The 18,949-nt window shown below is 36.5% G+C and overlaps 1 protein-coding gene across 1 annotated transcript in view; it reads right to left on the bottom strand.

Moving 5' to 3' along the window:
• SLIT3 (slit guidance ligand 3) overlaps positions 1-18,949 on the bottom strand; it is a 561,750-nt gene that overhangs the window by 84,741 nt on the left and 458,060 nt on the right. The window contains exons 22-27 of the mRNA XM_063292455.1: positions 18,046-18,117; positions 17,837-17,908; positions 13,608-13,679; positions 6,654-6,817; positions 5,115-5,239; positions 1,750-1,847 (exon numbers count right to left, since the gene is read on the bottom strand). Of these exons, the coding sequence (XP_063148525.1) occupies positions 1,750-1,847; positions 5,115-5,239; positions 6,654-6,817; positions 13,608-13,679; positions 17,837-17,908; positions 18,046-18,117 (603 nt within the window). The remainder of the gene's footprint in view (positions 1-1,749; positions 1,848-5,114; positions 5,240-6,653; positions 6,818-13,607; positions 13,680-17,836; positions 17,909-18,045; positions 18,118-18,949) is intronic.

The following is an 18,949-nucleotide window of genomic DNA, read 5'->3' as shown; positions in this document are numbered from 1 at the left end:
AATATCTTAGTCTGTGGTCCCAAGACTAAGGTACCCATAGTATGAACTAATACTCTCACAGATTTCCTGATAATGGAGATACTGTTCTTATAGATCACAACCACACCACTTCTCTGCCTGCTTCCCTTGACTTTCTATACTACAATGTAAAGAGCTGGGAGAAGCTGTGCCAAAACCAACCCACTTACACAAGCTATTTTCTTCCTCCACAATCAGATAATGGATGATCTGTTTTATCTTCGATTGACCAGAAAGGGTATAGCCCTTCTATTTCTAATCCTCTGTAATGGCCTGCAAGCCAACCAACACCAAATCTTCTATTCCCTACCACTACTGTGATTGCTGCCCTGGGATCTATAGATGAAGGTCCTGCTCCCCACACCTCCAATATTTTAACAGGTCAATTAACTATTTAAAAAGAAATATCCTATGTATATATATCAAAGGAATCTCTCAACCCAGCATCAAAGTAGGGAGAACTGTCAAGAACCTGTAACTCACCACCCACCAGGCAGACAAGGCATATTCCCAGAAATAGCAATGATGCAACCTTTGGATATAACTTCTCAGAACTCCCTCTTACCAAAGGATCAAGTGGACATAAACCTCACTCCCAGCTGCTCCTTGCTGTCACAAAGGAGCAGCCTTCATCACTCCACCTACACACACACACATTCACATAAAACCAATAGGAGATATGACCTTTGCTTCATGTCACTTCCAATGGGAAAATCTTCTCGAGGTTGCTGCCGCAAAGACAGCACCTCCTAGGGAACCCAGCCTTAAAGGCAACCATCCCAAAGAGACTGCCAATAGCTGGGAGTGAGAGAAGGATCCTGAAGTAGAGCAATAAGACCTCTACTTCAAGGCCAAGTAAGTTGCAGTCCTAGTAGTAAAGGAGCATGGAGTGAATATAAAGTCCCATATGTATTCCTCTCTAATGTTTCCAATTGCAACCCCTGAATCTTGGGATGCACTGAGGAGTCTTCCCAGGGTAAGTGGCTCCAGTATGATTTCTGGACAAGCCCACAGTGTCAGTGGGAGATGATCAGCTTAAATCTCCATGGCATGTATGATGGAGGTAGTGTTCCCTCAGCACATGACTAAGGTATTTATGCCTGGGAGCCTCCAGTGTGTAAAACAACACTTTTGCAGTGCAGTGCCCAGCCTCAGAAATCTCTTATGCTTGCTGTCCATCCTTGGAGGGCTTTTTTTTAATTATTACATTGAACAGTGGATGGTTTGAACTTGACAGTTGCAGGAATTTCCTAAGAGAAATGGTAGTAGATGAAGAATATATTAACAGCTTAATATAGCATCTGCCTGGATATCTTTTAAGCTCTTGCTTGGTCCTTGGAAAAGATTTGACTGCTTTTAAGAACTGTAAAGAAGTGCTACATCACAATCCCATATGCTCCAAAGCACATCTTTAGAATCAAAATGGGATGACTGCACACACGCAACCACCCACCCCACCTCAGATATAATTCTGTTTCAGATGAAGGTCTTGGTCCAGCCAAAGTTAAATACTTTTAAGTCCTCCTGTTTTAAATAGGAAAGATGTAAGTATATGTATAACTTTCCAATTCAAAGCAGTTGGGGTCAATGATTAGCTTTGCCTATCTGGATCATGCTTCAATTTAATTTCTCTGGGATATTTTTGTATGGTAGCCTTTTACGCATCAAAGTAGTGAAAACAAGTTGCTTTATCCATTGCTTTGGTTTTAATCACAGTTTGTTTTTGGTTACCTGAATCCATCTTGATTTGTGTCAGTGAGATGGCAAGTTCCCCCATTCTGGCATGGATTCTGAATACAAGCATTAATAGGTGTGCTGCAATCTCGACCCTATCAGTAAAAGTTAAACAGGAAACATTAGTCATTTTCTATCACTGACAGTGAAGCTCACTCTGTTTTCCTAACCTTGCCTTCACAGGCACAAAGAATGTATCCTTCGGAATCAGATCACCTGTTCTTATTCAGTGAAACTACTTTTTTTCTATTAAAGCAGTGCTTTGAGAAGAAGAAAATAATACATGAGTGCTTGGAACTGCACAGTGGAAGACATTTTATCATCCAGTTTTTGAATATGTGGTTCATATTACGTCTTTGTAAAGTATTCAATTTAACAATAATACATTAATAAGAAAAGAGACATACAGCAACTTACTGGGTATTATGCTGTTGAGTTAATCAATATCTCAGCAAAGCAACATCATGTAGAAAAATCCCTCTTCCAAAGGATGCTCATTAAAAAACCTCGCAGGACTGACTTTTATTGTAGATTTAACTCACCAGCATTCTTTTCCAAAACCAGCATTATTTCTTTCTAAAAGAAGTTCTCATGATGAGCTGCTATGCTTGTGGAATGTATTACCCACAAACTGATTGTTTGCATGTAATACAGGAAGAGATTCTGCTAGTTAATGCTCATATTCAGAAGTCAAATTAAGTGTGGTATGAAGCTGCTATAAATGAATGTATTGAATAAAATGAATCAATTGTAGTTTATAATATTCAAATCCATTCAGACAAGCAGCTTTGATTGCTCATGTCTTTACAATACAGACAAGAACTCTATTTTCAGAAGTTCTTTGTTTAAATTATTTAATGTGTACTAAAAGACAACTTTATCCAAGTCTTCTTAGACGGGTCTCCTTTAGCCCTGGTTGGGGAGGTTCATGGCTAATATTGGAAAAAAAGCAGTACTAGACTGAATGTTCTACCATACTAACATTAAAAAAAAAAGAATCTGGTAACATCATTTAGAGAGCCAGTTTGGTCTAGTGGTTAAGGCTCCAGGCTAGAAATCAGGAGACCATGAGTTCTAGTCCTGCCTTAGGCATAAAGCTGGCTGGGTGACCTTGGGCCAGTCCCTCTCTCTCATCCCTAAGAAGGAGGCAATGACAAACCACTTTTGAAATCTTGCTAAGAAAACTGCAGGGACTGGTCCAGGCAGTTGCCAGGAGTCAACACTTTCTCAGTTCAGCAAATTATTTTTATAACTGTTTTCAAAGCATATCAATATTCTCTAAGATAAAGGAAAAAAGCCACATGAATAAGGAAAAATCTTCTGATCTATAATTGAAGAGTGTCCTAGGATGTACTGATAAGGAAAGGGATTGAAAGGAGAAACAGAAAGTAAAAGAAAAAGGAAATGGGAGAGATGTTTTAGTAGCTCTGTGCACACTTTGAAAATTATTTGCAAAAAGTAATTTGGATCTCATGCAAACACAGCACTTCTCTGCTATTCATTAAAACAGCCTGATTCTTTTCAGGTTTCCAAGTGAGCCTGAGGAAAGAAATGGTGATCAGGGGGAGAGATAGCTTTAATAGTCACATTAATTTTAAGAGTGGACTTCTTAAGCACTTCTTCCAAATATTTTTGAAACATGCATAGCCTTGGTTTTATTGCCCTAGGGTTTTTTTTTTCCTAAGCAATTTAAAAATGCCAACATTAGGTTAGCCTGCTAAAGAGAGTCAGACTGGAGAGGACAAAATATCCCTTCCTACTGAAAAAGGAAGAAGTGTTTTTGTCTTCATGTTCCAAAGTTAAGACATCTCTTAACTTTCCTAAGAAAGGATATTTCCCAGTCCTACATCCCAAAGCATTCCTCTCTTACACTGTTGAAAAATCATCTCTGAAAAATCAGTTAATTTTGAGAGAGATGACATTGGAGAAAAACAAAAGAGAAAAGCCTAGTGAGAATTTAGAAGAATTTGCATATATCCCATGACAGCTCTTTGGATTACACACTTTTGAACAGTGACCTCCACCAACTTTTATTTTCATGTCTATGCCACTTCTAATAGATTAAATACTTACAAATATGCAAGGGCACAACTTATTTTAACAGAGGAAGAGCATTTCTTGGTTTCACAAAGACCCTAGACTCAATTTCCTAATATTTCCAAATCTCAAAGAGACAGAGAAAAATTGTCCCTAGTTGGGCCCCTTGGAGAGCTATTGCTACTCAGAATGCTTGATACTGGAACAGAGGGGCCAGTGGTCTGATCCACATCTTTTTCTTGCCTACCCTTAAAATAGGCTTTCAGTAAGGTCACCAAGAGTATGTTCATGTAGGTTTAATGTAGATGGGTGGATAAAATATTTATCATTGCTACTGTGGTGCAAGAGTTCCCATGTAAATTTGCTATGTACAGCTGGCACCAGTTGCTATCTACAACTGCGTTTATGACTTTATTTAGCACATCCTTCCAAATTATGTCATCTCTCTAGTTTCAATCATATCAGTTTCCTCTCTAGTAATACACGTGGCTGAAGACCTGCTATGATTATCAAATTATATGTTCCAGAAAAAGGTAAAATGCCTGAACTGCCTTGCCACTAAGTATTCAATAAAACTCATTTGGTTTTCTTGCACAATCATATTTGAATTAAGGTTCCCACAGCCTATTGATGTAGCTGTGCACTCCTCCACAGAAAGTTTACTCCACATCTACATCAAACAAGGAATAACAATGCTGAGAGCACAGACTTGGGATAATTTATCAAGGTAATAGATGCCAGATGAACAGCCATGTTTGATGCTGACTAGTGAGAAGGAAGAAAGGCATTGTTACCAAATTAGCATGACACTTTAGTGGGGAACAGCTTGGTATAAAAAGAACGCTCTTTTCATAATGTTCACATCTGAACTTGTCAAAAGTCACTTTTTGTTCAACAATGTGTAGCACAGTTGTAGAGGTATTTTTCAGAGTCTGAAGCAAGCTTACTTGGCTTCATACAATGCCCCTTGTACTTGTTGCTCTTGGGTTTGGATATCGTTTTTTTCTCCTACTTTTTCAGCCCTCATGATCTGCAAGCATTCCACTTCTCAATCTTATACTATCTGTAGGCACGCATTATACAAATGCAACATGCACATGCATGGGGACTACTTGTTCTCCTTTGCAACATCTCTACATTCACTTCAGAAAAACAAGTGTTTGGAATGCAGGACCGGGTACAGTAACACTGTTGGCCAGGCAGCTTGAACAAAACTCATTTCCCTTCAGGGCAATCTCCTCCCTTGTCTTGTGTAATTTAAGAAAGAAACAGGCTAGTTTTGATTCCATTCAGTGCTGCAGTCCAACTGTTATCAGTCATCCTACCTTGTAGCCAAATGGGCAAGTACATCGGTAAAAATCCACTGGATCATTGTTGCAAGTCCCATTATTTTTACAGGGACTGGATAGGCAAGGGTTACATTTGGACACAATACTTAGGTCGACAACTCCTGCAATAAAACAAGAATACATCTGAAAAAGTGTGTTGACAGTTTAAAACACTTTCAAGAGATTACCTTGTATCCAAGAATATACTTACCACTCAGAGTCTTTCGTGTGGTGCTATATAAACATGTGTATATAAATACATAAAAGAAATAAGTAATTTTCTCTTGGGATTTAAAGTGCTGCTACTGTATTATGGATCAGTGACTCTAGCTAGTGCACTTCACGTACAGAGGCTGTACTGGAACAATGCTAACTTGCAAAAAATACTATCTTAGGATGGATTCATTTCATCACGCTGTAAAAGCAAAATGAATGAAAGAACCAAATGTCCCTAACCCTAACCCTAACCCTTTGAGATAGCCTGGGTCAAGATACAGACACATATAAGACATACTAGAAACCCTGCACTTTCCTGTTTTAGGAAAATGCTACGGTCTAAGCTCATGTTTTACTCAAAGTTGCCACATTTTCTCCAAGGCCATTTTCTCTGTACTATCTTTTAGAGCATTCCATCAAGATGAAGCTCTGTCATAAGATAAAATTAATTTATCTCACAATGGGGAAGTAGGAACTATGTATATCACCTTTGCTCCTGGAATAAATAAATAAATTAAAATGCAGTGGAGAAAGAAACTGAAAATCAGTCAACCAGAGAAAATAAATCCCACATATTTCAAACATGACTGTCACTGAACTTTTATGGTAAATTTCATTCACTTTGGATATGTATTTTTTTTTAAATCCACAAACTGATGTAAGTTTGATGTAAATTTCAGTAAAGCTCTGAGTTGAAGATATATGCTTGCCAACCCCCGCCCCCCCCCCCCGCAAATCTGTTCTTATGGATCACCTGGAAGCTTAATATAATTCTCTTTGACAGGTATGTGAGTGGCTCTGTAATGATCAGTGGGGCAGAAAATGAAACACCACAAACAAAAAGGAAAGGAAGGAGAAACCCTTAATATACAGGGAAATACTAAATTTAAAATGATTAGAGGGCAATGGAAATGCAAAATTAAAAGAAGGCAGGATGTGTATATTGCAGTAATGTTTGTGAAAGCAGGGGGTTCTTAAGCTATACAGAGGTTTTTGGTTTCTGTTTAGCTTAGAGAATAGGAGGGGAAATTAGGGCTGGAAGATGCCATGGCATGCACTCATCACCAAATATCAATTCTTTATCCTCACCAAATTTCAATTCTTTATACTCCAAAGTAAAGTCATTCTCAAGCTGTGTCCAACCTGTCCATTTTTTTCCCACTGGCAGCAGGAGAAAAGTGGGTTGCAATTGCCTTCTTGCAGGATTTTTTTTTTTTAAATTCTACTATTTTTCTACCACATGCTATTGGTGAATCCTATAATCCTGGAATTTCCTGGTGGTCTCTTATCCAAGTGCAAAGGACAAAGAGCTATACTTACCTTTGCATTGGAAGTGCTGAGTTGGTGTTGTTAGCAGAAGCCTATCTGTCATGTCATCTGGAGTACTACACCGTGCAATGCCTGGCTCTTTATAGCCTGCTTTTACCCACTCAGAAAGCCAGCGCAGGTTGCAGTCACAGTGTAAAGGATTTGTACCAAGTGCCCTAAATTGGGTTAAAAAACAGAGAGAGAGAGAGAGAGAGAGAGAGAGAGAGAGAGAGAGAGAGAGAGAGAGAGAGAGAGAGAGAGAGAGAGGCATCAGTCCAATTACATGATTCCTTCCTTTATGCTGGTACAATTAGAAAAAAAAATCCTTGATTATAAATCACCTTAATGCTTCGGAACGGTATAGAGGATCAGTCATCTCCTAAAACTAAAAAAGTAATTGCACTTGAAAGTACACAGCCACAGAAGGAGAAGGAGACCAGATGCAGGGAAAGAAGGTTTTCTCCTAGCAATGCTCAATCTAGTTTCACCCTTAATGTGTGATATAGCTCCTGATCAGGCAAGGTTACAGCTAATTTGAATGCAAGTAAGCTAGAATCCTTGTCCATTCTTGTAACTTCAAGAACTCATCAAGCTTCTCCTCCCATAAGCCCCAGGCAACTCCCGTTCAATTTTTGGTTGGAAGTCAATTTACCTTACATAAAATCAAATGATTCTTCTCCCTTTGGTGAAAAGACATTTTTTTTTCTGTGGAGATCTGATCACTGATTCCAAAAATGTAAGGAAGGATAATGAGAAAATTGCAACACATCAGAATGCACATTAATCCTTTCTCAATTTCTGTTTATTTCTTCTCTACTTATTTTTTCTCCACTTCTCTACTCCCCTACAATCTAGCTGGTCACCCATCTCTCCACCTTAAGAAGTATCCATCTCTTCAGAGGACATGCCATCCTTATCATTACACTATGATTGAATAACTTTCTAAGCAACTTTTGGCTTTCTGCCTGCCACTTTGTTATTGCATTTTTTTCTTAGATAAAACTAAATATATATTAAATGCATTGCTATTTTTGCAACCTAGGAGTTCATATAATATGATATCTTGTAAGGTAAAGGTAAAGGTTTCCCTTGACGTAAAGTCCAGTCGTGTCCGACTCTAGGGGGCGGTGTTCATCTCCGTTTCTAAGCCTTAGAGCCGGCGTTGTCCATAGGACACTTCCGGGTCATGTGGCCAGCATGACTCACGGAATGCCGTTACCTTCCCGCCGAAGCGATACCTATTGATCTACTCACATTTGCATGTTTTCGAACTGCTAGGTGAGCAGGAGCTGGGATTAACAACGGGAGCTCACCCCGCCGCGCGGTTTCGAACCGCCGACCTTCCGATTGACAGCTCAGCGGTTTAACCCGCAGCGCCACCGCATCCCTCATGATATCTTGTAGATAATCATAAATGCCCTGAGTTATGCTCATGAAATAAAGAAATGGGGTATGTAACTCTGATAATATTCTCTATGGATTATGGATTTTAAAGTCAATGGAGTGTAATTTAATTGGAATAATATCTTTAAAATTATTTTTAAAGAACAGATGTTTAATATAATGACTAGAAATAATTTTATTTACAATGCAATATTATATACTTCTACCAAGAAATAAACACTACTGAACAATGGACATTATTCCCAGGAGAATACAGAAATTCAGCTTTACAACAGGATCTTATATATGGTCACTCAGAAATCACATTAAATTCAGTGGGGTTTATTCCTGGATAAATGGGTATGAAACCAAAACATTAAAGCAGTAAGACTTCTTACCAAGAGAGTTAACCTTATCTCTATGTTTATTTATTTATTTATTTATCAAATTTTTATCACCGCCCATCTCCCCCCACAAGGAGGGACTCTGGGTGGTTTTCTTCAGATCAGTGCAATTATTCCAGCAGATATTGAGAACCATCATGGAGTAATGATTAGAATATTGAACTGGAACTGGGGAAACTCAGATTTATATGCACACTCAATCACAGAATTAACTGGGTGACTTTGGCTGGGAAAAAGTGAATAAATGAACCTAACTCATTAGTTTGTTGTTCTGAGTATAAAATGAGGGGTGACCACTTCTTGAGATCTTTAAAGGAAAGGTGGGATATAAATGAAATAAAGACTAGGTATTATATTGGATTGATTGGCATATTCAATATGATGATCACTATGTTCCCCTTTGACTTTTTAGAAAAATTTCTAACAACAGGAAATGATTGCAAATTTTTAGAGAGAAGTTGAAATGTTTAATAAATGTTCATTTCAATGGCTTTTGAACATGTTTTCTAAGCCCATCTTTTAGTAAAGATTCTGTTTTAACACAACTTCAGGTTTATGAGTTCAGAAACCCTTGAAGTTCAAGAATAAATTTTTAGGATAATGATCTAAAGGTTAAGGACAATTATTTCAATGGTCATAAACTGCTTTTGACATTAAGTTTTTACCTAAAGCTTAGAAATTGTTCCTGTGGATAAGAAAATATTAGTTGGATTCGGCCCCTAGAGAGAAAGTTGGAAAATTATTTATAAAAAGAATGATCAAAAGATAATTTTGTATGTTGACTTTTTCTTTACAGATAACATAAATAAGTTTTAGAAATTGAGTTGATACTAAAAATGATTTACTGAGGATAAAAAAGCAGATGGAATACTGATGGATAAAATTCTACTCAAGTTGTTGATATAACACCACAGACATGACTGATTAAACAACTCTGCTCTAGACAAACTCATGCTGAGAGTTCATGAGTTGAATTACTGGCAGGAGTTCATACATTAAAATTAAATAAGTAGAACAAAGTTTCCTTAAAGGGGCCCAATTTATACCTTATCTGTATTTTTACATAGACTAAAATTATTTGGATCTACTACATATGAGCTAATGCTCATGTACATACAACATTCAAACACATAGACTTAAGTTATGTCTAGTTCGCTGTATCTATATGTTTGAACAGCTGTTTTGGACCAATAAAAAAATCCAACTGGTCAAGCAATCTGTTCCCCCTATGAATGTAATAATTTACTCTTCCCACTCCCAAAATATAGAGCGAAGCATCAAATAAAAAGAGGGACCTCAGTTCCACCATCTTAATCTCATGATCTTCCTCCAACTGCTAACAGCTTTATTTTGATTTACAGTGTGATTGCATTATTTGTTTTGCTCTTTCACTTGTTTTAAACTTTGTGGGTTTAACTGTTATTGTTAACTGCCAAGAGAATGTCAGTTATTGGGGAGCATACAAACACTGATAAAAAGTTATGTTTATTTTCTCAGCTTGTCCCAAAGATAACTCTGGAAATAAGGAAATAAAGACTTTTTCCACGGTATCCTGGATTTTACGTAACATAAAGTAAAATTTCTAAGGTATGAAAGCAATCTTAAAAATACTAAAATGAGAAGGAGAGACGGAAATGAGCCATAACACAGAAAGTAACAAAGGACAAGCCATTTCTTGCTTCCACACAATAATTCTCTTTAGCTGTTGCATGCATCTTGCTATTGTTGTAAGCTTTTTAAACAGAATCCTAAGATCCCATTTAAAACATGCGAATGTTGTTCTCACTGGTCATCACACAGTATCTAGAGGTTGATAATAGCTACAAGTTTACAAACACTGTCTACATCCAAAAGCTACAGTATCATCAATAGTACACAATGACTTTGAATCCTATTTTGCAAATAAAATTGTCTGCATTTTGTTCAGTTGGTATTTCCTTATTGTATTAATTGTAACGACAGAATGTTTGAAGACAACAATCTACAAGTTGAATTCATGTTCATCTAAATTACACTGTACAGTAGGCATTTTCTCCTGGCCAAGAAAATTGACTGCTATAACATACTTTGAAGATAGATACCCAATTCAACTTTTGTCTGGGTAGAATATATTAACAATATAGCTAGAACTCAGTGTTGTAAGTATATACGGAATTGCAATGTCAAGCGTATCTTAAAATTAATTAGGTTTAAAGGCCAGAGATTAGGAAAAGTAAGGTAGGATGAAATTGAGTTTATTAACCATAATCAGTCTTGATCTACCCCAAACCCTTAAGGGTAGTGTTTTTCAAATACAAACAATCATAAATAAATACATTTGATCTGAGGGCACTTTGCCTATTTCATTGCCTCCATCTTGTATAGGGTTCCAGCTTTTTTAGTCTAAATACTACATATTAAATATTACATATGACTTTTCAAAGATAAAAAGGTAGCAATAAAGTAATAATATTCAACGATAAGGAAATATATCATCTAAACAATTCTAAATACATACATGATTTCAGCCCTTATTTGTCACTCTCTTCTGTAAACAAAATATGTGATTGCTGTTTGAAGCCAAGATAATTAATTGGCCCAAAATTTATTATTTCAGAAGAAAATATCATAGTTTTACTTTTATTCTATGCTGTGATGCAGAATGAATGAAAAAGGATGAATGACTGTCAAGTGGCTTATTAATGGCTGAGGTTACAGAAACCTTGTGAAAATTGGAAAAAAACAACCAAAAAACCAAGTCTATTTCTCTCTGTTCCTGGCTTCTCTATGGGACAATTCTTTCTTCTCTGCTTCTTGGAGGAAATCATTTAATAGTTGGTAACTGGTACTGTAATGTTTATAATGATAATCATTATATAATCCCCCAAATAGAACAGTGTATTTATCCAATAGGATTTCCCCGCAAAATCCTATTTACAGTAGGTTAGGATGTTACTTTTGCTGATTAGAATAAAATAAGCTGTTGAAAACCAAAGAAAGAGGGGCAAATTGCAGCTACAAAGGCTGGATACTTTTGGAAAGTAGACTGAACTGCTACTGAGGAATAGCTACTGGTCTCTTTCCTGTCCTGTCCTGTCACCTGTGTTCCTCATCTCATTTTTATCTAGTGCTGTTTTGCTTTCTTCCACCTTCCCACTGTTGGAATTATCAGGGGTCAACTCAGCATTGTCTCATAAGCATAAGGGGGTCTTTCTAGTAAACACATCTCTATTGTCCTTGTGGGATGTCACCTGATTTCCATTTCCTCCTTCTTCTTGGGCTTGGGGATTAACAATCTCCATTTTACCTCTTGGGTACACCTGCAAGCAGGAGGTGCTGTCCTAACAGTCAGGAACCACGCTGAGACAAGGAATAGGCCTCTAGTGTTTTATTACTGCTACATTAGACGGAAAATCCTAACAAACTGAAGAAGTGTGGGAAAAACCCAGACAGATAAACCGCAAAGGTTAAGGCGGGTCTGATCTGTGTCTCTTTGAATGGCTGCTTAACTCCTCAGTACTACGCATGCGTTTTCCCCCCTGGATAGGGGCCCCCTCCTGCTCACCATCAGTACTCATGACAGGTGCTGCAGAATGCAGCTCTCGTCCCTTTTGTCTCACTTGCACGCAGACATTTCTATTCCACATGGAAATGTGTCTACAAAGAACCAGTGATGAATAAGTGCTTTCTACTATGAAGCTACTTGTATCCAGATCTACTGAATAAAAGTAAGCTACCTTTTTTTTTTCTCTTCATCTAACTACTGTATGAAGACTGAATTATTTTATGAACGTAATTAAGCTTAATGTGCAAGTTCCTTTTTTTGGTTCATGCTTCTACTTTACAAGATTGTTGTTAGCTGCTTGGAGTTCTTTTATTAACCTTTAAAAACTCCATCACCCACTGCTTCCTCTTATTGTGTCTCACCCTGTTTTGTTTTTCTTTTTTGCAGCTTCTGCTAAAAGCAGGGATAAGAGTAAATGTGTGTGGTACTTTTGTGTTCCATATGTGGTAGTTTTTGTGTATGAGGAAGAATGGTGGATATGCAGTTTGGAATCAATTAATTTTGTAAATAGGGTGTCTTTTTTACAGGCTATCACTTTTAATCAGTAGTTATAAATTCACCTAATAGAGAGGTATATACATATGCACATACATACATAACTTAAATTCAGGATTGCCTTTGTTTAAGTGAATAATATAAATTATGTTTATTTTAGTAGAATTTAAACCTGACTGGAAATTGTTTTGACTTTAACAATGGTGTTACCATGACCTCTGATACAACATTATCATGTTTTTCATTAGTTTATTGTGAATATTCACAATTCACAATTTTATTATCATTATCTTCATTTTTTTAAGTGAAACTGGATAGTTTTATTGAAAGATAGATGTAATTGAGTAATGAACACAAGTTTAAAAAAGGTTGAAGTGTTTATAAATTTAAATATACATTTTTATTCTTTTCCCCTACTCACTACAGGGTTAAATGTGAAGAATATAGAGTATGCTAACACTAATTCCTTGCTGGGCTTACAGTGTTATTTGGAAAACTGCTACAGAATGCCATTCTTCCCAAAATACCCTGATCCAGCAAATGGAAAATAGAGGAATCTAAATGGGGTGTGAAGAAACTATAACATAACATGGTTCATAAAGCATAATCATGGTGGTATCTTTCCAGCAATTGTATGTCCCTACGTGGCTTTTAACTTGTCCTTTTTTTGTTGTTTTTGTTTTGCAGCAATGTCAGTTCCATTCTCCTTACTGGAAGGAGAGAAGAAGCGGAGATCAATCCTATTTAATAGGTGAAAAATAATTTGGAAAGTTAAGAATCAATAGTATTACTACTGGGTAAGTTAAGAACCAATAGCCATGAAACTGGTCAATCATTTATCCAAACAGATATTTTTAACCATATAAGTTAAAATACATTTCTCATATTTTGCTGAAAATTTGCATCTGAATCTAACTTTGATGTAAGGACACTTAACAAATGTAAAATATTAGTTGATCTATTTTCTCTCTGATGATTAAGGTTTCAAAAGGTTATGTTTTCTTCACATTTGCTTGGAAAATAAAATTTGTCTAAATAAAATACAATTAAGTGCAATTGTGGCATAAGGTAGATATACAAATCCTCCATAGCAAATTATTTGTACAGAGTTAATGATCTCTTGAGGATAACAATACTTACAGATGGGAAAGTGATACAAGATCATTAAAAGACCCTTCAGGGACATTGGATATATCATTGCCATGAAGAGTCCTAGGAGAGGAGAAAATAATATTAGATTTGAATGAAGTTAAGATACAGAAAGAATTTAAGCTAGCTTTCAATACATTAAATGACTAAGGAATGATTTAAATTACTTAGGAAGCAACATATTTTATGTCCTCCATTATTTTGTCCAAGAAAGATTTTTACAAGCAAGCACTGCATAAGGATTGGAGTTAAAGGAAGGGGTAGCATCAGAGACTTTTTTTTTTTTTTTGCTTTTTTGTGTGTGTGTCTTTGAGTCAGTATTAATTCCTGGCAACTGCTTGGACTGTTCCCTGCACTTTTCCTGGTAAGATTTTGGAAGTGGTTTGCTGTTGCCTTTGTCCTAGGGTTGAGAGGGAGCGACTGGCTAAGGTCAACAAACTTGCTTCATGTCTAAGGTGGGACTGGAACATACAGTCACCCAGTTTCTAGCCTGGTGCCTTAATCACTGCACCAAACTGGCTCTTAATAAACAGTACCAGTGACTTTTTCAAAGAAAAAAAATGAACACATTGGAATCTGAATATGCAATTTAGAATAGTTAGACAACAAAACAACAATTGTCTTGGGAGTCATGATAGTGACAACCTTCTGCAAAGTTATTCAGTCCTCGGATTTAGACAAATAGAAAATATTCTTTTTGTTTTTGTTTTCTTTTGTTTTGGGATGCCACTGGTACACATTTGAAATGAGGTGTTTCGACCATTTTGATAAAATCAACTAGTTTTGAAACTGAAACAGCTATTCTGAATTCAAAGTAAGGGGTTTCAAATTTGGAACACTTTGAATCTGAAATATTTTACAATTGCCTACTTTACAATATGACATTAACAAGTCAAAGTCAAAGAACAGATGCATACTCTACACTTCCTTAGTATAGTGTGCTCAAGTGTCCTTTGTAAGTTTTATGAAATCCTAAAATAAATAGTAAAATCCTTGAAAAACTGAACTTGGAAAGGCCACTTGAACTACTTCTGTCTGTAAAGGGAACCAAAAGTTAATCTGCAAGATAACTTTACACACTGAATCACAGAGTATGTATTTAATAGGTATGTAGAAACAATTTGAGCATTTTTATAATTATGTACAGTATATTTCACATGTGTTTTCTGGCAGTTGTTATTCTCATACCTTTTGGTGCACATTTGAAAAAAAAACCTAATCTGTGCTTTGAAAAATCAGCTTAAAACATGATGTATGAAGATATGCAAAGAGAAATTAAGACTTTGAGCTACTGAAACAAGGCGTACAGTATGTTATGACACCTATTATTAAGTTTGGTATCCAGAGACACATTCTGACTGATAGCATAATTTTCCTATTTGGTATCAATAGGGCAAATTTCCCAGGAAAAAAAGCAATTAGAGAAGTGGCTCATGCATAAAAGAGATCTGTTAACTGCACATCAAACCTAGACAGATTTCAAAATATGTGTCCTTTCAAAAAAGAAATCCAAAAACTTGGATAGGTTTTTGCTGATTATTTCTAACTGAGGTCCTCTTGGGAATTCTGATAATAAATAAATGACAGTAACAGATTGCATGCTGTCGCTCGGAAGCACTTCCTCCCCTAGGAGAATTGATTTTTAATAACAACGTAGATGACATGTGGCAAGGGTTGTCGCTGACACTAGAGTTTTGTAGACCATAATAAATCAAATGAAACTGGAGGCTTCCAAATCCACAGAACCCAGAAAGAGAGACTCTCATTCATGCTTCATTTCACTTTTGCACAGAAATGTAAGAGTGCCAGGTTATTTTTCTCAGAGCAAACACCTATTACAATATATGATTAAGTAGATCTTCTAAATAAATAGAGCTAGCAAATGGATTTATAAAACTGATCTTTAGCATTACGTTGTTGCCTTTGGGAAGATAGGTAATTTTGGTTTGTTTGCAACTTAAACAAAAATGTATACTGATCAGTCACAAAATAAGAAAACTAATACTTCCTACTAGTTCTCAAGTGATGAGGTAAAATTTACTGTGCAATTAACATCTGTGTAATATTTCAAACTGCATGATCAACTGGAAGATTATGGACTATGTTCAACTACAAACAAAGTGGCCTGCCACTTAACCACTCTTTTCTTGTGAGCCTGTTTGAATTTTCAGTATTTCTGCATAAATATGACCTAAAAATGTGATCTGTTCCCCACACACAAGTCCTAAAACTAGACAAAGATAACCCAATTAAACAAATGAGTCAAAAACATTTGTTCATTTATTTATTAAGGAAAATGATCCAAAGTTGCATATTCATGCGTGGTAAAAATATGTGAACCTTTGTTTCCAGTAACTGGTATGAAGCAGTAACTGCAACTAAACGTCACAGTTTAGTTGGGCAGCAATAATTGCAACTAAACGTTTCTGATAACTGTTGATCAGTCCTGCACATCAGCTTGGAGGAATTTTAGCCCATTCCTCCTTACAGAACAGATTCAACTCAGGGATGTTGGTGGACTTCCTCACATGGACTGCCTGCTTCAGGTCCTTCCACAACATTTCTATAGGATTAAGGTCAGGACGTTGACTTGGCCATTCCAAAACATTACTTTCTTCTGCTTTAGCCATTCCTTGGTTGTATGACTTGTGTGTTTGGGGTCGTTGTCTTGCTGCATGACCCACTTTCTCTTGAGTTTCAGTTCAGACATATACTCTAACATTTTCCCATAGAATTTGCTGGTACAATTCAGAATTCATAGTTCCATCAATGATGGCAAGCTGTCCTGGTCTTCCCCTTCACTCTGACTCCTTCCACCATATCTGGGCTTATCAAGAGAGAGTAAAAAGAAAGGATTGTGCTGGATTTAAGATTGAGCGTGCTCAGCACTGCTCATCTCCTTTTCTTGGATTTGCTCAGCTGATCACCAGTTGCATCTCCTCTATTGGGGGAAGAACCTCTCTTGGGGTCTTCAATCCAATGCTTCCCCAAACACCTGGGCTTTGGCAAAGACAGCCAACTCCCTCCTTCCTGTCTTGGGTGAAGACGTTATTTCTCTGGGACTTCACTTCTTCCAGGGAAACCACCCATGGACTCTTCTTCTCCCTCTCCAACCAGGATCCGACAATTGCTCCACACACTCACAATATTATACTCCCCAACTTTTCTCTCTAGCCATTCTGTTTTACACAGTCTTTTTCTCTCCTAGTTTTCTCCCCTTCTTCTCTCTCTGTCTGTCTCTCTCTTTCTTTCTCTCATTTTTAGTCAGACCAGAGCATGTCCCCCAGTAACTGAGGAGGTAGGTGTCCCACCAGAGCTCTAGTCCCCAACACCTACAGTATATACAAGGCTGGACCATTGGAAATGTCAACCTCTCCCTACAACAGCCCTGGCTAGCAGCCAGGTCAGTTCATCAGCCCTTGTGACACCACAGCTGCTCTTCAAGCTAGAATTGTACTTCCTTTTCTATCTCAGTTTGCTGACTCATGCCAGCACAACTGCAGCCATAACAGGCCACTAAAAACCACATGCCACACCCTAAAGGGCTAATCAAGGAGATACAGCGATGAAGCAACCATGGACTTAACCCTAAGTAATGCCTACGATTTTGCATAAAAATTAAGTACAACTGAATCACTGGAAAGAATTATCAAATATAATTACATTCAATATTCTCAGAAGGAAACATTTGCCAAATGTCTACTATAGTCACATTTGATTATAAAAGAACAAATGTTCAAAAATGGGAGAAGGATAAAAGGGAATGGAAAAGATCAAACTTCTCCTGAACTCTTGGATATGATTAAAAACACACAATAATAGAATCTCAATTAGAATTTTAGCTCAAATAATGTAATGATCCACTAAATCAAAGAGTACATTAGGATGATTAGTGAGCAAGTTAGAATCAAGAAGGGGTCCTTCAAAAATATGTCTTAGTCAAATGGGAAAGCCTATTTTTAACAGCAGTCTTTTTTTTTTTTAAATACAACCTTCAAAATGAAAAATCATCTGAATCTGAAAGCATCAGGTCATTCACAAAATGTTAACTTTCATCTGAACTCATACTCATACTATTTTATATATTAATACAAATAGAAAAGTGCTCATGTCTACAAATGGCTGTGATACAGAAAATCAGAGGAAAGCACCTACTCTTTAGAAATCCTGCTGTCACCTGTTAAGATTTAACTCCAGAACAGTGAATAAGCAATACTTACAACACTCGGAGAGATTTAAGGCCATTAAATGCATGAACTGGAATACACCGTAGCCTATTGTAGCTTAGGATCCTAGGGGAATAAAAGACCACAACTTATATTACTTTATACTGAGAAACTGAAGCAGGAGTGGAGTAGAATACATTAACACAGAAAAATTAAATACTTCCTACTTAATGGAACTGATGTCAGAATCACTAGCTACTTACAGTGTTGATAGCTGTGTCATATTACTGAAGGTGTAATTGGCCAACATGCTGATGCTGTTGTTGCTCAAGTCACTGCAGAAAAAAAACACATTATAAAATTAATTGATGCAATGATAACAGAACTTTTCTCAAATTTAGGGCAAAACCAAAAAGCAAAAGAAAGTTCCTTCAAAGCAAACTACCAACTAAGATGATTCTTTGGCACTGTAATTAAAGAGTTTTAAAAAATTACTTAATAAGATTCTGTCATTACTCTAAGGCCAGTAGCTTTCAAGTTAATTCATAAAAAAGGGAAGTTTAAAATATAATAAGCAACTATCAATCGACAACTTAAAAATACCAAGGCATAAAACTAGAAATAACAGTGGACAAAAAGTAAGAATTGTGCAGAGGGGACACTTCACAAACTTCTCCAGGGAAGGAACTATACATTAGAGATGTTACTTCTGCTTTTAAGTAGATGATCACTGTGTATCATTGTACAAGCTCCTTGTATTTGCAGTCAACTTCTAATAATTAAGTTTGTAACATATTCCTTCCTGTATCTTGATTATATCAGGACACAGAAAGAACTATATGAAGGAAGTGCTCCCTCACATATGATGTTCCTCTAGAACTGAGAATTAAATACATGAAGGTAATTCTATATTAAAGCTGGCACAGTGACTTGGGCTAGGTAGGGTAGCCTTCCAGCAATAAAATAATAAAATGTGATATGAAACGTTTTTAATTAATGAGAGAGATACATCAGTATTAAAACCCTCTGTCTGATGAAATTCATGAAATATTTTAAGAATTTTTTTTTTTTATTTTTTGTAAAATTTAAGTCTAGGTTGGAATTTAAGATATACCCAATAAATTTATGACTAAACAAAATAATACATATTTGAATAAGCTACTGTGA

This window comes from Candoia aspera, chromosome 2 (genome assembly GCF_035149785.1).
Source record: "Candoia aspera isolate rCanAsp1 chromosome 2, rCanAsp1.hap2, whole genome shotgun sequence".
NCBI lineage: Eukaryota > Metazoa > Chordata > Lepidosauria > Squamata > Boidae > Candoia > Candoia aspera.
This window is presented reverse-complemented; position numbering and strand designations above follow the sequence as displayed.